The sequence below is a fragment of the Ceratotherium simum genome, chromosome 2, assembly GCF_057802395.1.
Source record: "Ceratotherium simum simum isolate JZ-2026a chromosome 2, ASM5780239v1, whole genome shotgun sequence".
In the NCBI taxonomy this organism is placed as follows: domain Eukaryota; kingdom Metazoa; phylum Chordata; class Mammalia; order Perissodactyla; family Rhinocerotidae; genus Ceratotherium; species Ceratotherium simum.
This window is the reverse complement of record NC_141901.1, coordinates 8424094-8443636: the sequence shown is the minus strand read 5'-3', so window position 1 is coordinate 8443636 and position 19543 is coordinate 8424094. Positions and strand designations below refer to the sequence as shown.

Sequence of the window (19543 nt, the reverse complement as noted above, 5' to 3'; positions counted from 1 at the left end):
CTTGTAGAGCTTTCAAAAGATATAAAGCCAAAACTGGAAGGACTTTTAATTCTGAAATGCATGCCCTATATAGCCCAAAAAATTGAGACAATCTCACCTGTAAAGAGTTTTGCTATCACAGAATATTCTTATCTAATGCTTGCATGCTGCATTATAAGCACCAAAAACTGCTCGGCTCAGACCAGAGCTATTAAAATTTCCAGAACATAGTTTAATTTCCATCCATGCCCTCCCCAATCTAGCAATATCACTTTATAGCACTTTAAGGGCTCTGCACGACTGATATGATATTTTTTTGTGCTTTTATAGCTATCAGATTTAAATGAGTAGTCAGTCACAGGACCAAAATTATTAACATCTAACATGAACCAGAACACCATAATTATCATAATTCATGCTTTTACATAGATATCACATTCTCAAGGAACAAAATTCAAATAAACAATTATCTGGGACTCACTCGAAGACCAGTGATTTGGACATTTTCAAAAGCCTCTCATTTTAGACAGATGTCACAGCAACAATTCCAAAATGCTTTATTAACTCTGCATCAGTGCTATTAATTTCGCTCTTACGATGCTGTTACCTTGAGTCTTTCAACACAGTATTTAATGAAAATTGCTTTCACTGTATCAGTACCTTGCCATTATTACAAAGAAGGAAGTTTCCAACTACTGACCCCTAACTCCCTTTCTTCAGGTAAACAAACGTGTGACTACACCAACCAAATAAAAGGTATTATTTTAGGGGAATATTGTAGAATTAAAAATCTATGAGGAAAAAACAGTGCTTCTTCAAACAAACATCCCAAGCTAAGTCTTACTGAAAGAGAACCACTTGGTGTCTCAAAATTTTATATCACAATAATATCAATTAATTTGAAATTAGAAACACTTTAATAAGAAAACTCTGTCACTCTCTGCAGCTTACCTCATCATCTTTATACCAGGACAAGCTTTCAGCAGTAAGGACGAACCAATATCCCTTGGAGCCTCCTTTCATGATGCCAATGTTGCTGATGGTTAGCCACCCCTTGCGAATAACCTACGAGAGAGCACAAATCAGCAAAGAGGTTTAGGTTAACATGAACCAACGGAGAGCACAGGTCTTGCACTAAGTAAAGTTAAAAACAAGATACAAATGGCAATAAGAACAGCATTGTTTCTCCAAAGCTCAACCTCTATTAAGCTATTCAAGATAATTTATCTTCCCAAACTACAGATAACCAGAGGGAAGTCTCTCCCATCAAATGAACAAATCAAAATCGCAGACTTATATGGATGGCAGAAGCAGAGCAACTGAAACAGACAGAAATGAAATGAGACAGACTAATAGGCTTGTGCCAGGCCTATTTATGGCACTACTGCTACAATTAAGACATATTTAGTTGATTGGATGAACAATAGACTCTCCATGCCCACTGCCTCTTCTCCCCTTCCGGCCCACTGGCCCATTTGTTTGCCTGGTTTGCATCTCATTAGGATTTCCACCAGAGACTGGTGACTAAATGATGAAAAGAAGAAACTCAAGCCAACCAATTAGTTCATTGTTAACAGCTCTGAATAAGGCTGAATGAAGGAGAAAGCTGAAACAATAAGCTAAAATTAAAAGTTTGGCGTTTTTTAACGATCTATATTTATCCATCTATTTCTGGTTGTTATTTGCCATACTTAAAAATATGCAGCATCTTCACAAAAATCTTTAAACTGCTCTTAAATTTTAAAACATTAACAACTTGGATTACAGATTTTATAGAAACTATTTATAAATGGCATTTAAGTGAAAATATTTTTTCTTGCAGTTGTTATAAAGTTAAATTCTGTTTTCGATATGGCATAGTTTACCATCTCCTCTATGCTAGAAAATTTTAGTTGTCATAGAACCAGAAATGGAATTGTACAATACTGTTCTAAATGTCAAAAGTTATCCTATACCTAAATTGTTCAATATCCAAGAGATCTTGAAATACTTAAAAAATTATTTATTGAATGACAAATGAGTGTAGTTCCTAAAGGAAGATGAAAATACCCTAATAATCAGATTTTTCAAAAATACTGATATTAAGTTTTCTCATTGAAGAAGGAAAGTCAATCCTTGGGAAAACTGTGAAATAAGCCATGGTTGTCATTATTGATCTTTCAAGCCTCTCTCTGCACACTCCAGTCCCTGCCCCCCTTGATTCCCTTTTTCAGCATCTCCCAAGTGTCCATTCTCCTTTATATAATAATACTCTGCAATTTTTACAGACCCCTATACAGAACCCCACTCAGTCCCAGACTAAGCAGTTCTCTCCATTGTTCAAAATTACTCCTTTGTCTTATCCTCTACTTCAGAAAGAAGGAAACAATACTTCTCAAAGTATGGTTTCTACCAGCTATATTATAATCATTGGCATGCTTTCTAAAAATACAGATTCTTGGGCCACCTACCAGTCCAAATGAATCAGAATATGTGCATATGAAACCCAGGAATCTGCATCTTAACATGTTCTCCAGGTGATTTTTTTTTTTAATTGAGGTAACATTGATTTATAACATTATATAAATTTCAGGTGTACATCATTATAATTCGACTTCTGTATAAGGTGATTCCTGTTCATACCAAAGTTTGATGATCATTGCATGTACACATACAATCAAAACTTCATTCTCCTTAGAGCAAATGATCTCATCTAATTTTTAGTAAGAAGAATCTGGTTAAATTATTTCACACTAACATTGTTACCCACACTGCTAGGGCTTACAAATAGCATACTAATCACAGTACTAAATGAAAGCATACTTATTATTTCATCTTATCAAGTATCTTCAGACAGAGAGCAAGTCTTCCAGATACTCCACAGACTTCAATAAGAAAATCACTACTATTTCACCCACTGGTAGAACAGGATGGCTCCATCAAGAAGATCCATGAATTTATTTCAATAAACATTTCTTTTTTTTTTTTTAAAGATTTTATTTATTTATTTTCCCCCCAAAGCCCCAGTAGATAGTTGTATGTCATAGCTGCACATCCTTCTAGTTGCTGTATATGGGACGCGGCCTCAGCATGGCCGGAGAAGCGGTGCGTCGGTGCGCGCCCGGGATCCGAACCCGGGCCACCAGCAGCGGAGCGCACGCACTTAACCGCTAAGCCACGGGGCCGGCCCTCAATAAACATTTCTTAAGAACCTATTATATACCAAGATGAAAAAAAGCATGATGATGCTACAATCTCTGCCCTCAATAATATTATACTTTAGTAGGAAGGCAGATCCATAAAGAGAGAATTTTAATATAATCATTGTAGTAAGAGATGTATGCCAAGCAGAGAAGGGGAACTCAACACAACTTAGGAAGCTGTAATAGACTTTCCTTAAAGAGATGGTACTTCAGAAGAGCCTGGAAGAGAAAGAGAATTAGTCAGGTCAGGAAGTAGTTTGTTAGCCTGTTTGTTTATCTATATAAAGGACAAACAAGAGCAAAATATGGAAGAGCCACTTAATGCAACAAATGTGAGGTGGGGATGAAGAAGTTGAAGCTGGAGAGGCAAGTGGGGTACAGATTGAATCCAGTTACAATGAGACTCCAAATTTTAGTGATCTCACTCCCCTGGCAGTACTAAAATAAATTTCAAGTACACAAGTAAATTTATTTTTAAATTATATATGACCATTGTATTAATAAATTATGTACATCATAGAGAAATTTGAAAGTATGACATGAAGATAAAATTAATAATATTTTTTTTTTTTGTGGGGGAAATGTTATTTTGTTACATTTATCACTTTATCAATGACTTAGAGTTACAGAGCGAGGGACCTGGCATCAATATGTATATTAAATATTAATAAATCTGAACTGTTTTCTTATTTTCTAGATAAAAATACACATAAGTAGCAGTTCTACTGTATCCTCCTGCGTTCCAGTGGATTTTGCATGCTCCTGGGGCAGAGAAACTAGGTTATGTAAGCTACTGCAAGAACACAAGTGAGAAATGACCAAGGTGTGAACTAGAGCCATGATGTAGTAAGGATGAAAACAAATGATCCTCCTGGAGACATACCTGGGAGATAAAATCAACAGGCCTTATGACTCGATGAGAGGGAGATTAGTGAAGGTAAAGACTCCAGAACTGCACTGTACAGTAGCCACTAGCCACACATGGTTAGTGAGCCCTAGTGACTAATTTCAATTCAGATGTACAATAAGTGTAAAATGCACACTGGATTCTGAAAATTTTGTACAAAAAAAAAAAAATAATAATGTAGGGGCCTGCCTGGTGGCACAGTGGTTAAGTTCACATGCTCCACTTCGGCGGCAGACCCTGGGCATGGACCTACGCACCACTTACCAAGCCATGCTGTGGCAGGCATCCCACATAAAATAGAGGAAGATGGGCAGAAATGTTAGCTTAGGGCCAGTCTTCCTCAGCAAAAAGAGAAGGGATGGCAACAGATGTTAGCTCAGGGCTAATCTTCCTCACCAAAAAGAAAAAAGGTAAAATATCTCAATAAATCTTTTAAAATTTATCACATGTTGAAATTATAATATTTTGGATATATTGGGTAAAACAAAATCTATTTTTAATATCCATTTCACCTGCTTCATTTGATTTTTTTAATGTGGCTACCAGAAATTTTTAAATAACATATGTGGCTTGCATTATTATTTTATTGGACATTATGCTGTTCTAGAATGATTTTGAAACTCCTGGGACTACCCACACAGAAGAAATAGAAGAAGAGAACCAAGTGTTGGAAGGCGGGTGAATTGATGATGAATTCAGCCAAGGCCATGTTGAATCTGAGGTACCTGTGGGAAACGTGCACAGAAGTGACCTGACCTCTGAAGCAAAATGGAGATGTTAGGACTGGAGGTGTAGGGACTGCAAGTCATCAGCATACATGTACAGGCGGCAGTTAAAACTCTGAGTAAAATGGCGGTGGCTCATGGTGGAATCCTGGGGAAATACCCACATATAAGAGGTGGTCAGAAAAGAGTCTGAAAAGGAATGTCAGAGAAGTAAGAGCAATGAGGTCATGGAACCCAAGGCAAGGTGAATTTCAAGGAGTGTGTGGTTGGGAGTGTCCAATTCAGCACAGAAAGGGATGTGTAAAGTGCAACGCAGACATCACAGTGTCTTGAGCTATGCCAGTCGCAATTCAGTGGTGGGATAAGTCAGAGTTCACTGAGTTAAGAAGTGAATGGGAAGTAAAAAAATTGAGACAATGACTGAAAAGAGCTCTACGCAGAGGAGGATGAAAGATGGTTAAAACCAGAATAGACACAGGGTCAAAGGAGGTGTTTCTGTTTTTGTTGCTGCAGCTGCTGTTTTCTTGGTTTGGGGATTTTTTTTTTTTTTTTTTTTTTTTAGTATGGGCAAGAATTGAGCATATTTTTTGCTTGAGGAGAAATAATTGGTAGAGAATAAGAGTTTGCTGACATAGGAAAGAACACAGACCAAGGAGATGGGAGTGGATGAAATGAAGAGCACAGGGAAGGGGCTGTCCTTGAACAGGATTGGAGCTGCCTCATCTTGTGAGCCTGGGGGAGGCTGGGAGAGTGAGGACAGATGTAGGTCCTTTGTGAGGAAAAGAGTAGAAAATTTAGGAAAGTTATATTTGATCTTTCCATTTGTAAGAGAAGAGACTAAATTATCTGCAAGAGTGAGGGTGAGAAGTTGGAGAGAAGGCTTGAGGATAGTGTGAAACATTGGGACGATTTGTAATTGAATGAGAAAGTGAACATAGCTAGAATTAGTAAAAAATGGTTGATAAGACACAACACTATAAAACTCCCAGAAGATAACATAGGAGAAAATCTAGATGAATTTGGGTAAGGTGACGCCTTTTTAGATATAACACCAGCGACATCATCCATGAAAGAAATAGTTGATAGGTTAGACTTAATTAAAATTAAAAGCTTCTGCTCTGTGAAAGACAATATCAATAGAATTAGAGAATAAGACACAGAGTGGGGGAACTTATTTGCAAAAGGCACATCTGACAAAGAACTATTATCCAAAATATACAAAGAACCCTTAAGACTCAATAATTAAGAAAACAAACAACCTGATTAAAAAATGGGCCAGGGGCCGGCCCGGTGGCACAAGCAGTTAAGTACGCATGCTCCGCTGTGGCAGCCCGGGGTTCGCTGGTTCGGATCCCGGGCGCGCACTGACACACTGCTTGGCAAGCCATGCTGTGGTGGTGTCCCATATAAAGTGGAGGAAGAAGGGCATGGATGTTAGCCCATGGTCAGTCTTCCTCAGCAAAAAGAGGAGGATTGGCAGATGTTAGCTCAGGGCCGATCTTCCTCACACACAAAAAAAATGGGCCAAAGACTTTAACAGATACCTCACCAAAGAAGACATACAAATGGCAAATAAGTATATGAAAAGATGCTCCATATCATATGTCATCAGAGAAATGCAAATTAAAACAACAATAAGATACCACTATACATCTATTAGAGTGGCCAAAATCCAGAACACTGACAACACTAAATGCTGACAAGGATGTGGAACAACAGGAGCTCTCATACGTTTTTGGAGGGAATGCAAAATGATATAACTGCTTTGGAAGACAGTTTGGTACTTTCTTACAAAACTACACATACTCTTACTATGTGATCCAGCAACCACAATCCTTGGTATTCGCCCAAAGAAGTTGAAAACTTATGTACACAAATGCATATTTATAGCAGCTTTATTCATAACTGCCAAAGCTTGGAAGCAACCGGGATGTCCTTCAGCATACAAAGGGATAAATAAAGCATGGTACATCCAGATAGTGGAATATTATTCAGTGCTAAAAAGAAATGAGCTATCAAGCCATGAAAAGATATGGAGAAAACTTAAAATGCATATTACCAAGTGAAAGAAGCCATCTGAAAAGCCTACATACTGTATGATTCCAAATATACGACATTCTGGAAAAGGCAAAACCATGGAGACAATAAAAACATCAGTGGTTGCCAGAGGTGAGGATGGGGGAAGGAAGAGATGAATAGGTAGAGCACAGAGGAATTTTAAGGTAGTGAAAATACTCTGCATGATATTATAATGATGGACATATGTCGTTATACTTTTGTCCAAACCCATAGAATGTACAACACCAAGAGTGAATCCTAAGGGAAACCATGGACTTTGGGTGATTATAATGTGTCAATGTAGGTTTACTCAAGGAAAAAAAAAGAAAAATATACCATTCTGATGAGTGATGTTGATAATGGGGAAGGTTATGTGTGTGTCAGTGGAGGAGATATATGAAAAATCTCTGTACCTTCCTCTCAACTTTGTTGTAAAATTAAAACTGCTCTAAAAAAAATAAGGTATTTAAAAAAAATGGTTGAAAGTTGAGAATGAAGACCATACACTTGCAGAGACACAATCGGCCCAACTGCATTATCATCACCAGCAGTGTTCTGCACACTTGTTGCAGAAAAAGAGACGATAAATGGGAATTGATCTAGAGTTTTGAATTTCTGGACCCCAGTGACCTAAGTACATGGGTGTGAAGACAATAAAGGTTTGGGGCAAGACAGTAATTCAGATAATCATATATTCAGTCTAGGCCAGGCAGAGAAATGAGGCCAGGAGGGAGTTAACAGAGAGGTAGAAAATGAAAAGATGAAGGGACTAGAGAGACCAATGAGGTCAAAAAAGCAGATACTTTTTAAGTGAAGGCAAAAATGGAGTTTTGGGAATTTAAAATGATGTGAAGCAATAAAGTGCCTGATCTTACTGGCACCATTGGATCCATCTCTCAAAGATGCACCACTATTTCTAGAAGAATTGAATGTCACAGCCAAAAAAGATATTTATTAAACATCATTTCATCCAGTGGATATATTCAACTGAGCTATATGGAAATTGAGTTACTAATAACAGTTAAAATAAAATTTGCAACGAATTGACATAAAAAAACAATTAGAATAGATTTTTACATCCTATAACATTAGTCCTATTGCATTGCAACAGGCTTTCTCACTTGGAAAGAAAAAGAAGTAGATTACAGCTTCCATGTTGTGAGTGCACACAGCCCACAACCTTCACAGGAATCCATGGAAGTGTGTTCAGCACTGAACGCTCTCAGCAAGTAAGCTGCTGTCACAAAAAGCTTAAGACACCCTGGTCCGATGCCAGCCCTTTCTTTTCCAACAGAAGAAGCATATTTGCCACAAACAGACTTTTTTTCCCAATGACAATCAGCTCAAAATAAGAACAGAGCAAAAATAATTCCCAATGTACTTTTTCACAAAAGAGTTGAGGGAGAGAAAAATCACAAAATCAAGGAAAAGCAGTAGAACAAGATAGGAAAAGGCAAGCATTCAGGAAAAATGGCCAGAACATAAGAAGTAAGAATGCTAACTGAGGGGAAATTAATAGAGTAAAACAAGGGAAAGTAAGTGAGAACGAGAAGACAAAGACAAAATAAAGTCTGAAAAGAATATCAAGACAAATGGGATTGAGCGTAGATTTTCTTCCTGGAGAAAGATATCAAATAAAATGTTAATTTTGTATTCAAATTTAAAATTACCACAATAAATCCACCAACATTCAGTACAATAACCACTGACAGCCTCTTAGTGTTTGAATATCAAATTCTGTTTTGAGTGCCCAAGTAAACAAGAGGAGCAAGCCCATAATTACATGACTAGAAAGGACCTTGAGAGCTGAAAAGGCATGTTCTTATTTGTAAGGCTTGAAACAAACCATTTTTTAAAATTTACTGCCATAAATATCACCCACTCTTCTTTTGCCAAATACAGAAACTTTGAAAGCAACTGCAAGACCAGAAACGGAGAGAGTGGAACAGCCCAGCCCCTTCCCTTGGTGGCAAGCCTGCACTAGAGACTGTGTGCGTGCTGGTTCCCTCTGTGCTATAAGAAGTCAGGCCTTTCAGGGTTGGCAAAATCTTGTATGTTAGGGATAAGTTTGGTCCTCAACATCTGGCTGGCACACTGAATCATAAAGTTAATACACAAAGAATACAATTATGAACAGAAAAAAGTACACGTGGAAAAGTTCTAACGTGGCCACGGCTTTGGGCCTTGAACTTTATTTGTGAGCAGGGTGTTTTGACCCTGGCCTTGCTCATAGTAGACCATGCAAGTTTTTCTCAGCTCTGCAGCTGGCTTTTAACTGTTGCAGCCTGGGGGGAGGTTGTAAACCACAGACCGTCTGATATTTTTATCTTGGTAGATTACAAATGCTTACATATAGGCTTTATCCATAGATGAGGAGCTGCTTCTATGACGGTAGATCACACACCACAGGGCCTCATGGGTAAATGCCGCAGAGCTGCCTTGGCCCAGCAAAGACACAGGCCAGGCCAGTCACTCAGCTGACCTACCTTTGTGAGCACAGGCATCCTCAGGATATAGGCTTGTCCTTGAATTGGCTGGCAGAGATTTTTCTAAGCAGATGTGCCCGAGGCAAGTCTTCAACTACAGGGAAAACAGTCTTTCCATACATGGGCTGGTAGGCCTCAGAAGGGGGAATTAGATTTACTACTTTTAAACTGTAAGGCAGCTGAGGTCCATATGTATCACACAGCACTCGAGGTTCTAGCTTTAATTTCTTAGGTCCAGGCCCAGGGAGGAGGCAGGAAGGGTTAGATTGGCTGCCCTCTGTGCCATCCTGTACCCCAGGCCAGGGCAAGGAGGGAACTGGAGAGCTAACCTTAACTCATGTGCTTATTTACAGACTCAAAGGTGACCCCCACCCCAGCACATCTTCTCAAGCTGGTTCTAGATTAATTATATAGGAGGAAGAAAGTCTCCTTAAGAGGCCTAGGCTTCTTAAATCAAGAAATTACATAACAAGGGAAACACAAAGGTAAAATGATGAGGTTTGAAAATGCTACATGAGAGAGGAAGGTAACTCAAATAAGACCTGGTGACTGGGGCTGCCACCACTGCAAATTTCTTACCTTTACAACAGACAGCAACACTTCAGGCATTCCCTAAGATTATACGCACAGATGGCTTTCCCCCGAATGGTAAGTGCACAGTGGCAAAATTAATTTCTTAGGAAGAGATTTCCCCCAGTAAATGTGTAGATTCACAGACAGCTAGAAAAAACTGACAGCCTGGTAGGGCTAAACCAAGGAAGGTTTTCTCCACCTACCCTATCTCATTCAGATACTCCTGAATGTCTGCTATGTTCGGTGGCTACACCTAGGAAAAGGGGCTAGCAACATAAGTGTAGCCTGGCATAACTGCTTTAAAGACGAGGGATTCAATTTGTCTTATTAAATTTGGTTGATGTCGAGCTAGTGCTGGGATTATCTTTTGTGTCCCACTCTTTGCTTTATTTATGAAGTAAGGAACACAAGAGACTATTTCAACACGAGAAGCCCAGAAGAACAACTCATTCCTATGGAGGCCAGCTCAGGGTACAGCTGCTGAAGGACCCTCAACTCCATGTGGGCAAGGAACCACTCTGGCTGAGGCCGAGAAAAGAAGAATTGGGGAAGGACTTTAATTTAATGTTCTGCAAGTATCTCAGACTTTGCAAACTCCTTTGGGAAGGTAATCTTTGGACTTTAACTTCTGAGAACTTCAAAGTAGGAGGGGGTTCATATTCACATTGAAGAGGTCTATTTTGTTGACATTTTATTACTGAGTGTAATATATTAGAACATATTAATGATATCATTTGATCATTGCAGAATCTCTGATAGGCTATGGGAACAATATGGCTGGATGTAATCTAAAACAAGAAATAAAACAAGAAGCAAACATTTAACCTTGGGTACAGACTGGCCTTGGAGTGAATTTTACTGATGCACTGTTTTGACCCATTTCAGAACCTTCTATCCAATAGCAGTCCCAGGAGGAGGTCCAAAGGAGCCATGATAATCTTTGGAGGAGTGGCTTCAAGAAGGTAGGAGCAGGACTCACAGATTGTTGATCTCTTCCCCGAAAGGGGGGTAGCCACACCCCTAGTTAAACACTGGCTTAACCATTAAACCAATGGAATAAAAGGTGGAGGAAGGCTGGGGAATACTGCCAAGGGGTGGGGGATGGAGAGACATTCCTGTAGTTTCCTTACTCATTTCACCCGGGAGGAGTAACGTGACTTCTCAGATTGGTGAATCTAGAAGGATAAATAGGGAAGTGTAGCCCCGGGCCATTCTCTAACAGGAAGGAAGGGGTTCATGCCTGCAGTTTTGAGGGATAAGTTTAATTCAGGTAAGTGTTCAAAGGTGTTTCTCACCTACAATACTTGATAAGGCAGTCAACCAGTATTTACTGAATGCCTATGGTGGACCTGGCACTGTGCCAGGTGCCCTGCTCCTATGATCTCAAATGAGAGCCATCATAACTATGCCCAAGTGTTTCTATCAGTCAGCTGACAACATAAAAAATAGATTTTCACGTCTGATGAACTAATCTTATGACGGGGATAAAGCAGCTATGAAAGCGAGCAAATAAGGTGAAGCATATCTAAAGGGATTTAACAAAGAATCAAATTAAGACACAAAATAACCAAACATTTAATGAAATATTGTCTGTTTTGTTTTCAAGACTCTAAAAAATACTACTATGAATAAATTGGCTAAGTGACATTTATATGTTTGGATGTTCCTTTCATGGTTTTAACTTTCTAGGAAATCAGAGCACAGAGTTTCGTAAGTATTTAACATAGGTCAAGTTAAGAATACAACTTGACTCCATTTCTAGGAATTCAAGGATGATAAGAACAGCTAACATTTACTAAACACTACTCTGAGCCAGGCATTGTGCTAAGAGCTCCACGCGTATTATTTCTTTTAATCCACATAAAAATCCTTTGAGGAAGGTAGTGTTTACCTTACATGGCAGATGAAGAGACAGCCATCATGCTCCTGTTTCACGGCCAAGTCCACGCTTGTAACCAAGGGCCTTCCTCACGGGAGCTTAGGCACTGTTTGCCATTTTACTGCACTTTGTAGAGCACACTCAGAGGATTCAGCCTGTTAGCACTTGAATGAAAGAAAACCTCTCTGGTGGTCTGATTTCAGAGCCCCAGCCCTTAACACAACACATACAAGATACAAGGATGTTGGCTCCAGTACTGTTTCTAGTGGCAAGCAATTGGAAACAACCCATTTGCCTAACTGGAAACTGATTAACAGATTATGATAAAATCCTCTGATGTTAAATTAAGCTGAGCAAAAATATCTAATACATGATGTGAGAAAACACTTTCGTGAAAGAGTGCTAATAATGGGCAGGATCTAGAGCCAGACTGTCTGAGATTGCCACCTAGTTCCAGCACTTGCTAGCTGGGTGACACTGGGTGAGTCTCTTTGCCTCGATTTCTTCATATGTAACATGAGATAGCATAGAGTTGTTGTGAGGCTCATGAGTTAATAAATGTAAAGGGCTTACACCATACACAAAAATTAATCCAAAATGGATTAAAGACTTGAATGTAAGACCTGAAACCATAAAACCCTTAGAAGAAAATATAGGCAGTACACTCTTTGACGTCAGTCTTAGCAGCATCTTTTCGAATACCATGTCTACTCAGGCAAGGGAAACAAAAGAAAAAGTAAACAAATGGGACTACATCAGACAAAAAGCTTCTGCAAGGCAAAGGAAACCAGGAGCAAAATGAAAAGACAATCCACCAACTGGAAGAAAATATTTCCAAATCATATATTCAACAAGGGGTTAATTTCCAAAATATATAAAGAACTCATACAACTCAACAACAAAAAAACAACCCAATCAAAAAATGGGCAGAGGATATGAACAGACATCTTTCCAAAGAAGATATACAGATGGTCAATAGGCACATGAAAGATGTTCAACATCACTAAGTATTTGGGAAATGCAAATCAAAGCTACAATGAGATATCACCTTGCGCTCATCAGAATGGCTATAATTAACAAGACAAGAGAGAGGATGTGAAGAAAAGGGAACCCTTGTACACTGCTAGTGGGAATGCAAACTGGTGCAGCCACTATGGAAAACAGTATGGCGATTTCTCAAAAACTTAAAAATAGAAATACCATATGATCCAGCTATCCCACTACTGGGGATTTATCCAAAGAACATGAAATCAACAATTCAAAGAGATTTACACATCCCTATGTTCATCGCAGCATTATTCATAATAGCCAAGATGTGGAAGCAACCCAAGTGCCCAACAATGAATGACTGGATTAAGAACATGTGGTGTGTGTGTATATATGTATATATATATATATATGTATATATATATACACACACAATGGAATGCTACTCAGCCATAAAAAAAAAAAAGACAGAATCGTGCCATTTGTGACAACATGGAGGGACCTCAAGGGTATTACACTCAGCAAAATAAGCCAGACAGAGAAAGACAAATACTATATGATTTCACTCATATGTGGAAGATAAACAAATACATAGATAAGGAGAACAGATTAGTGGTTACCAGAGAGGAAGGGGGTGGGGGGAAGGTGAAAGGGATAAAGGGACACATATGTATGGTGATGGATAAAAACTAGACTATTGGTGGTGAACATGATGCATTCTATACAGAAACTTATATATAATGATGTACACCTGAAATTTACACAATGTTATAAGCCAATATGACCTCAACAAAATAATTAAATAGAAAGAACGCTTTATTGCTAAAATAAATAAATAAATAAATGAATAAATAAACATAAAGGGCTTAGATCAGTACCTATTAGTATTATTACATATGGTATTATTTCAGTTATATTTGTTAACATAAGGATAGAAAAAAGACTGTAATATATAATTGTAATTATATACAAAATGTTAACTATGATTGAAAACTAGTGACAAGATACAAGGTTATATTTATTTCCTCCCTCAATTTTCCCGTATTTTCCATATTTTCCTACTATATTCATGCTATTAAAAATGCAAGCTGCCATCACATTATTGCCTGTTTAAAACAGGCAATTTCTTGAGATTCTCTTTAATGTGTAATGAACACAGCATGTTGGAAAACTGAGGCAGTTTACAAATAACCAGTAATGAAATAACTCTATAGCATGACATAAAAAGAAATAATTTTGGAATAAGACTTGGGAAATCACCATGATGAAAGAAGCCTAACTATTTTAAATAAGGAACTGATTTGATTGACTGAAAACATATTAACAGCATGCAATAAAAACTGATTGAAAATAAAGAACCGACATTTAATATTCATATCAAATCCTCTTTTTATTTGAAGATACAATTGCCAAAAAGATAACAACCTCTGGTTTCTCTGTAAAATCCAACCTTTACCTAAAAACACTGGCATAAGTTTAAATCATAATCACATAAATAAAATTTTGTAAGTTAACTAGAACTCCAAGTTATTGTTTCGTAAAATAACCTCACTAGGTAACCTAAGGAGCCCCCTTCCATTTTTTTTCTGGACTGTCCCAATCTACAAGGACTACTTCTATGGCGCCTCCATCGTCGTCCATTCATTCTGCCCCATAAAAACACCTGAAACCTCTCTCTGCTGAGTCTCACTTCCAGAACATTAGCCCATGCTCACATAATGAGTGCATTTTTCATGCCTCTGTAGTTCACGAGGCTATTATCTTGATTCTCAAAATTACTCTTAAAGAATTTCTTCCCTCCTCATTGTTTCCCAGAATTTTCCCAACTGCCTGTTTATACATTATTTCTGCCACATGCACAGCTATTTCTGAAGAGTTCACTAAGAGTGAGCTGTTTATTCTCAGAGTTTACTCACCTAAACCTCTACAAGATCCAGGCCATTAACCATGATGAAAATCAGGGCTCTACTTTTTCCACTTTTTTCCTATGTATCTTTTCCATGTGCAGAGCTTCCTTTGAAGTTAATGGGAGCCCTCCATGTGGAAGAGATTCCAAATGATACAAAACAGAATGAGAACTAAGCCCGTCATCTATTTCTCACATTCAAGGACAAAAATACACACACACGAAGGAAAACATACCTCATAATTAGCAAGGTCTGAGTAGAATTGGATATTTTACTAAAAATAATTCAGAGAGCTTCTTTAAGAGAGGAAAAAAGCACCTGAAAACATATTTATTAGTTCATTTAATGGAAAGTTAGTAAGTATCTTATATGTGTCAGACAGCACATTGAAAATGCAAAGATAAACCAAAAAAATAAAAACCAACAAAAAAACAGGCATAGTCCCTGAACTTCATGGAGCTTTTAGACAAATGGGGGAATAGACATTAAGCAAAGACTAACACAGATAAATGTAAAATTACAGCTGTGGTTGGTGCTGCCAAGGAGTGGTTCAGTACATTACGAGAGCTCTGACCTGCACGGGGTATAAGAGGCATGCTTGAAGATCTTAGCACTTGCACTAAAATCTCAAGGGTGTTGGGTGGGAGTAGGGGATGGAGAGGCCATAGCACAGTAAGCAAGAGTGAGTTTTATGCAAGACAAGCCTGGAGAGCAGACAGAGAACACTTGGCCATGTAATTTACGTGAAGAAATTTCGTCTTTATTCTGAGAGGCATGGGAAGCCTTTGAAGTGTTTAAAGTAGGGCAGCAACATAAGATTTGCATCATGAAAAATTCCCTTCTAGCTCTGGTTTGGTGAAGAGACTACAGACACGAGAAAGCATGCAGGGAGATCAGATAGAATCCTAAGGATATAATCCTAAGTCATAGACAATGATAACTTTGACAAGAGTGGGGGAAATGGACATAAAGAGAAGTAAACAGATTTGCAGAATATTTAAGAAGAAAAATTAACATGTCAATGATAAATTGGAGATGGAAGATGAGAGAGAAGGAGGTATCAAGGATGACTCCCAAGGTTTAAGTTTCTGAAACTGGACAGGATGTGGAGGCACATTCACAGAGAGAGGGGAGAACAAAGTGTTTAGGGAGGGTGTAAGTCCTGAGTTCAGCCTGGACATGTCAAGATGTGAACATGTGAAATAAATCATTGGCTACAGAGAAGTCCCGATGAGATATACAGATTTGTGAGTTGTTGATTATGGGTGTGAGTCAAACCACAGGTATGAAAAAATGACATAAAGTAAGAATTTAAGTGCGAAGAGAAGAGGATCTCAGACTGAGCCTTGAGGAAAGCCAACATGTAATGGCCAGGTGGAGAGGATGAACCTACAAAGGAGACATAGGGGTGGTTAGAAGGGTGGGAGAAAAAACAGAATACTACGTCCACAGAAGTCAATGGAAGAGAATGTTTTAACGAGGCAAAAGGAATGAAAAGATCAAATACCGTTGTGCGGGAAAGTAAGATTCAAAGTAAAAAACTGTTCACTAGTTTGGATAACACGGAGGTTATTGAAGAGATGAGATTCAAAGTATTTAACAACTAGTATGGCATCAGCCTGACAAATCTGAAGGGGTGCTGGGGTCACAGTGCTAGAGCAGGATACTAGAGGCCCCCTTTCTGCACCAGACATTTGCCTTTAATTTCTGGATGAAGGGAAAGCTGGAAGGATTCTGAGGGAGGAGGCTCAGCATCTCTGATGACAGGCAGGCACTTGGGGAAGCAGTCAGTTACTACTGGTGTGAAAGCATTCAATATGTGAACAACTGCTTTTGCTCCATTGATACGTGCTGGCTGTGCAACCTTACCAAGCATTGTTTCTGTGGCTTGATGAAGAGGGGAAGCAGCCAGGCTGGAATGACTGGGTGACAGAGTTGACAGCCCCCCATGCAATTCTGATTTCATATGATGAATTAATACCTTCACAACATCATCTAGATGCAGAAAAAAATTCTTCCGAAAGTTCAAAAGAAAAAAAATTAAGAATTGGCCAATGAATGCAGTGTTATTTATAGTAGCCGAGACATGGAAACAACCTAAGGGCCCATTGACAGATGCATGGATAAAGAAGATGTGGTGTGTAATACACACACACACACACACACACACACACACACACACACACACAATGGAATACTACTTAGCCATAAAAAAGATGAAATATTGCCATTCATGACAACAGGGATGGACCTTGAGGGTATTATGCTAAGCAAAATAAGCCAGATGGGAAAAAACAAAAAACGTATGATTTCATTCATATGTGAGAGATAAAAATAACAAAAACAAACAAAACACATAGATACAGAGAATAGACTGGTGGTTACCTGATGGGAAGGGGGGCCAGGGGAGAGCAAAAGGGGTAAAGGGGCACATGTGTACAGTGACGGATGGCAACTAGACTTTTGGTGGTGAACATGATGTAGTGCATAGAGAAGTCAAAATATAATGATATACACCTGAAATTTATATAATGTTATAAACCAATGTCACCTCAATTACAAAAAAAATAGGTGGAAAAAAAAGAATTGGCCAATGAAGAAAACACACATCAAACAGAGAATCTGTTTTAAAGAAGTTCCTAAAATTCTGGCCCATAAAGAGAAGCAACGAAACACGTCATTCACATCATTCAGGTTAAAGTGTTTTGAAGAACAAAGCACCTAACACACTGCCTTACACAAAACAGCTATTCAATAAGTGGTAGATTATGATAGGATTATTAAAAAATCAAACATGCCAGAGCAATACACGAAGCATAAATATGTGTAGCAGTTTCTGGGTAACACAACACTCTAGGAAAAAAAGGAACCAATCCGTGCCACCATTTGAACGAATCACAAAGAAGCTCCAGTAGCCCCTGTGGACACCTATTGTGTTCATTATCTGAATTCAGCACTTAAAGCATCTTGTTTTAAATTACCTGCAATTGTGTTTGGTTTGCTCCCATCTTCCCGGTAAGAGTAGAACTTGGTTGAAAGCATGGACTTTTAGGGTTTGTATATCAGTTCTTCTATTTATTAGCTGTGTGAACTTGGGCAAGTTACTTAACCTAGCCAAGCCTCATTTTTCTTTCCTCTGAGTATCGGATTTTATAATCCCAATCTCAAATAGATGTTATATTAAGTGAGATGAATGTACATAAAGCGCTCAGTGGAGTGTCTGGCATCTGGTAAATGTTCAATAAATGACAGATATTATTATCAAGAAGAGACCAACTATGCTGAATGTTCCTTTGGAATAGTTATACTTTCCCTAGATCACAGGTTAGTCAATAAATTAATAGTTCTAAATGAGGGCAATACCAACACCAAGGGCTTTCTGTAAACATGTAGCAGGCATACCGTACAGTCACAATATCTGGAAGACATACACTGAGTAGAGGTAAAGGATGATAATTATCAAGAACTCCCTTATCTAAATTGACAATAGCACCTGCTGGAGTCCAAATACAATTCATAATTGGGTGGTTACCTCCAAATGTTAATCAAGTTTAAACCACTTTCATTATAAGATTGGAATTTACTACATTCAGAATCACATTTTGGGATCTATATGTAATTATTTTTCTGGTGGCGTATTTGGGTAACAAGGATATACTTAAGACCAAGTTTTTTTCCTCTGGATGACAAAAAGCAACATCCAAAATTAATAAGCAGATTTAATATATTCTAGATGTTTCCTTCTGAATGTTCACATCTTATAAGTGATTATTTTATAGATCATTTACATACCCGGTCATTTACTTTCAGGTTTTAAAACACATAACTCTTTCTTTCAGCAGCGTTTTGGACACCTATCACGAGCAGGCTCTAAGTTAGACACAGGGAACACAGCAGTGAAAGCGGCAACTACTGTCCCCGATCTCACAGAGCTGACAGGCAAGTAGGGGAGAAGAACATTAAACACGGAAATACATAAACACTGGGTGAGAAAGGTACATGATCTTACGGAAACATATAGCAGAGGGCTGAAAACTGTGTAGCAGTCAGGGAAAGTACTCCTAAGGAAGTGACATTTAAACTAAGGAAAATGAGAAGATGTTAGTCAAGCAAAAATGGAAAAGAAGATATTCCAGGCCCAGGAAGGAGCACACCAAAAGCCCCAGCAGGGAAAGAGCCTAGACCATTGAGGGCACTGACTAAGGTCACTGTTGCTGGAGCACAGAATTCAGGAAGGCTAGTGGCAAGAGAAGGAGCTAGAAGCAGGCAGGGACTGGATAATGGATGTTAAAATCTAGACTTTATCCTAAAGGTAAAAAAGTACTTTTGAGTGGTTGTAAGCAAGGAAGTGACATGTTCAGATTTTTTTGTTTGCACCAAAACAAAACAAGAGAAAACCATATCAGATGTTTCACTCATCTGTAATTTCAACAAAAAGTTTTAGGAGACAGTGTTGGATTCTGGTTTAAGTAAGTATTTTAATTACTTGTGGATTCTAATTACCCATATTCTTCCCAAACTCCTTAATCATGGCTAGTTGAAAATTGGCTGTAACTCAAGACACTCTGTGAGGAAACTTAATAAAGTGAGGTAGGTAACAGATGAAATCCTGATTTCTATTGAGAACTGAAGAATGTATAAGTAACAGGCATTCTGATTTCTGATGGGAAATGGAGAGGTCCTGGTAAATATCAGTCATCCAGAGCAGCTATTTTGCTTAATCCCATAAACTAGTTGCAGATGTTGGCTCAAACAGCTAGGCTTTGCATCTGTAATTTTAAAGTTGTCTCATATTTCTAAAACCTGACTCCGTATGCACCGGAAATCAGTGACATGAATTATGAACTTCAGGAAGAGGAG

General features: G+C 38.4%; 1 protein-coding gene across 1 annotated transcript in view; it reads right to left on the bottom strand.

Moving 5' to 3' along the window:
- The window catches only part of DNM3 (dynamin 3), a 532803-nt gene that overhangs the window by 257876 nt on the left and 255384 nt on the right, over nt 1–19543 (bottom strand). The window contains exon 14 of the mRNA XM_004425038.3: nt 931–1044. Within this exon, the coding sequence (XP_004425095.1) occupies nt 931–1044 (114 nt within the window). The remainder of the gene's footprint in view (nt 1–930; nt 1045–19543) is intronic.